Source organism: Penaeus monodon, chromosome 22 (assembly GCF_015228065.2).
Source record: "Penaeus monodon isolate SGIC_2016 chromosome 22, NSTDA_Pmon_1, whole genome shotgun sequence".
NCBI classification, from domain to species: domain Eukaryota; kingdom Metazoa; phylum Arthropoda; class Malacostraca; order Decapoda; family Penaeidae; genus Penaeus; species Penaeus monodon.
This window is the reverse complement of record NC_051407.1, coordinates 42,578,373-42,578,857: the sequence shown is the minus strand read 5'-3', so window position 1 is coordinate 42,578,857 and position 485 is coordinate 42,578,373. Positions and strand designations below refer to the sequence as shown.

At 39.6% G+C, this 485-nt stretch overlaps 1 protein-coding gene across 2 annotated transcripts in view; it reads left to right on the top strand.

Moving 5' to 3' along the window:
- LOC119587170 (p53 and DNA damage-regulated protein 1-like) overlaps positions 1–485 on the top strand; it is a 9,000-nt gene that overhangs the window by 7,187 nt on the left and 1,328 nt on the right. For both annotated transcript variants that reach the window (XM_037935936.1, XM_037935937.1), the window contains exon 2: positions 207–458. In XM_037935936.1, coding sequence (XP_037791864.1) covers positions 212–458 — 247 coding nt within the window. In that variant the 5' untranslated portion in view covers positions 207–211. The remainder of the gene's footprint in view (positions 1–206; positions 459–485) is intronic.

Genomic DNA, 485 nt, shown 5'->3' with positions numbered 1-485 from the left:
CAACTTTTTCACAAAAATTCAAGGAACGGGATAGATAGAGGAGGTCCTGAAGGCCTTGTAATTCTCTTCTTGGTAATTATGTGATTGGAAAGCATTCAGTGTGGAACACACTGTAAAAATGTAAAAAGAGAAAAAGTATTTCTCGATATTTTTATATGTAACGGAGGTAGACCAATGTGTTGTGATGTTAGTATCATTTCTGGCAGGAATAATGGCAGTGTCTCCAGAACGTATCCAGCAACAGTTAGAAGAAGTAGAGGCTGCGGCAGAGGATGTTATATCAGACCGACAGGAAATTGTTACACTTGATCGTCGACGCAATACTAACCGTGAAGCTCTGCGACAACTGAAGACCAACAAATTAGCCAGTCAGTCCACAGGCAACAAGAGTTGGATTTGCGTTGGGAATATGTTTTTGAAGCTCCCGAATACAGTTGTTGTAGACTGCATTGAAAAAGGTAAGTATGATTAGTGTTATGCATTAA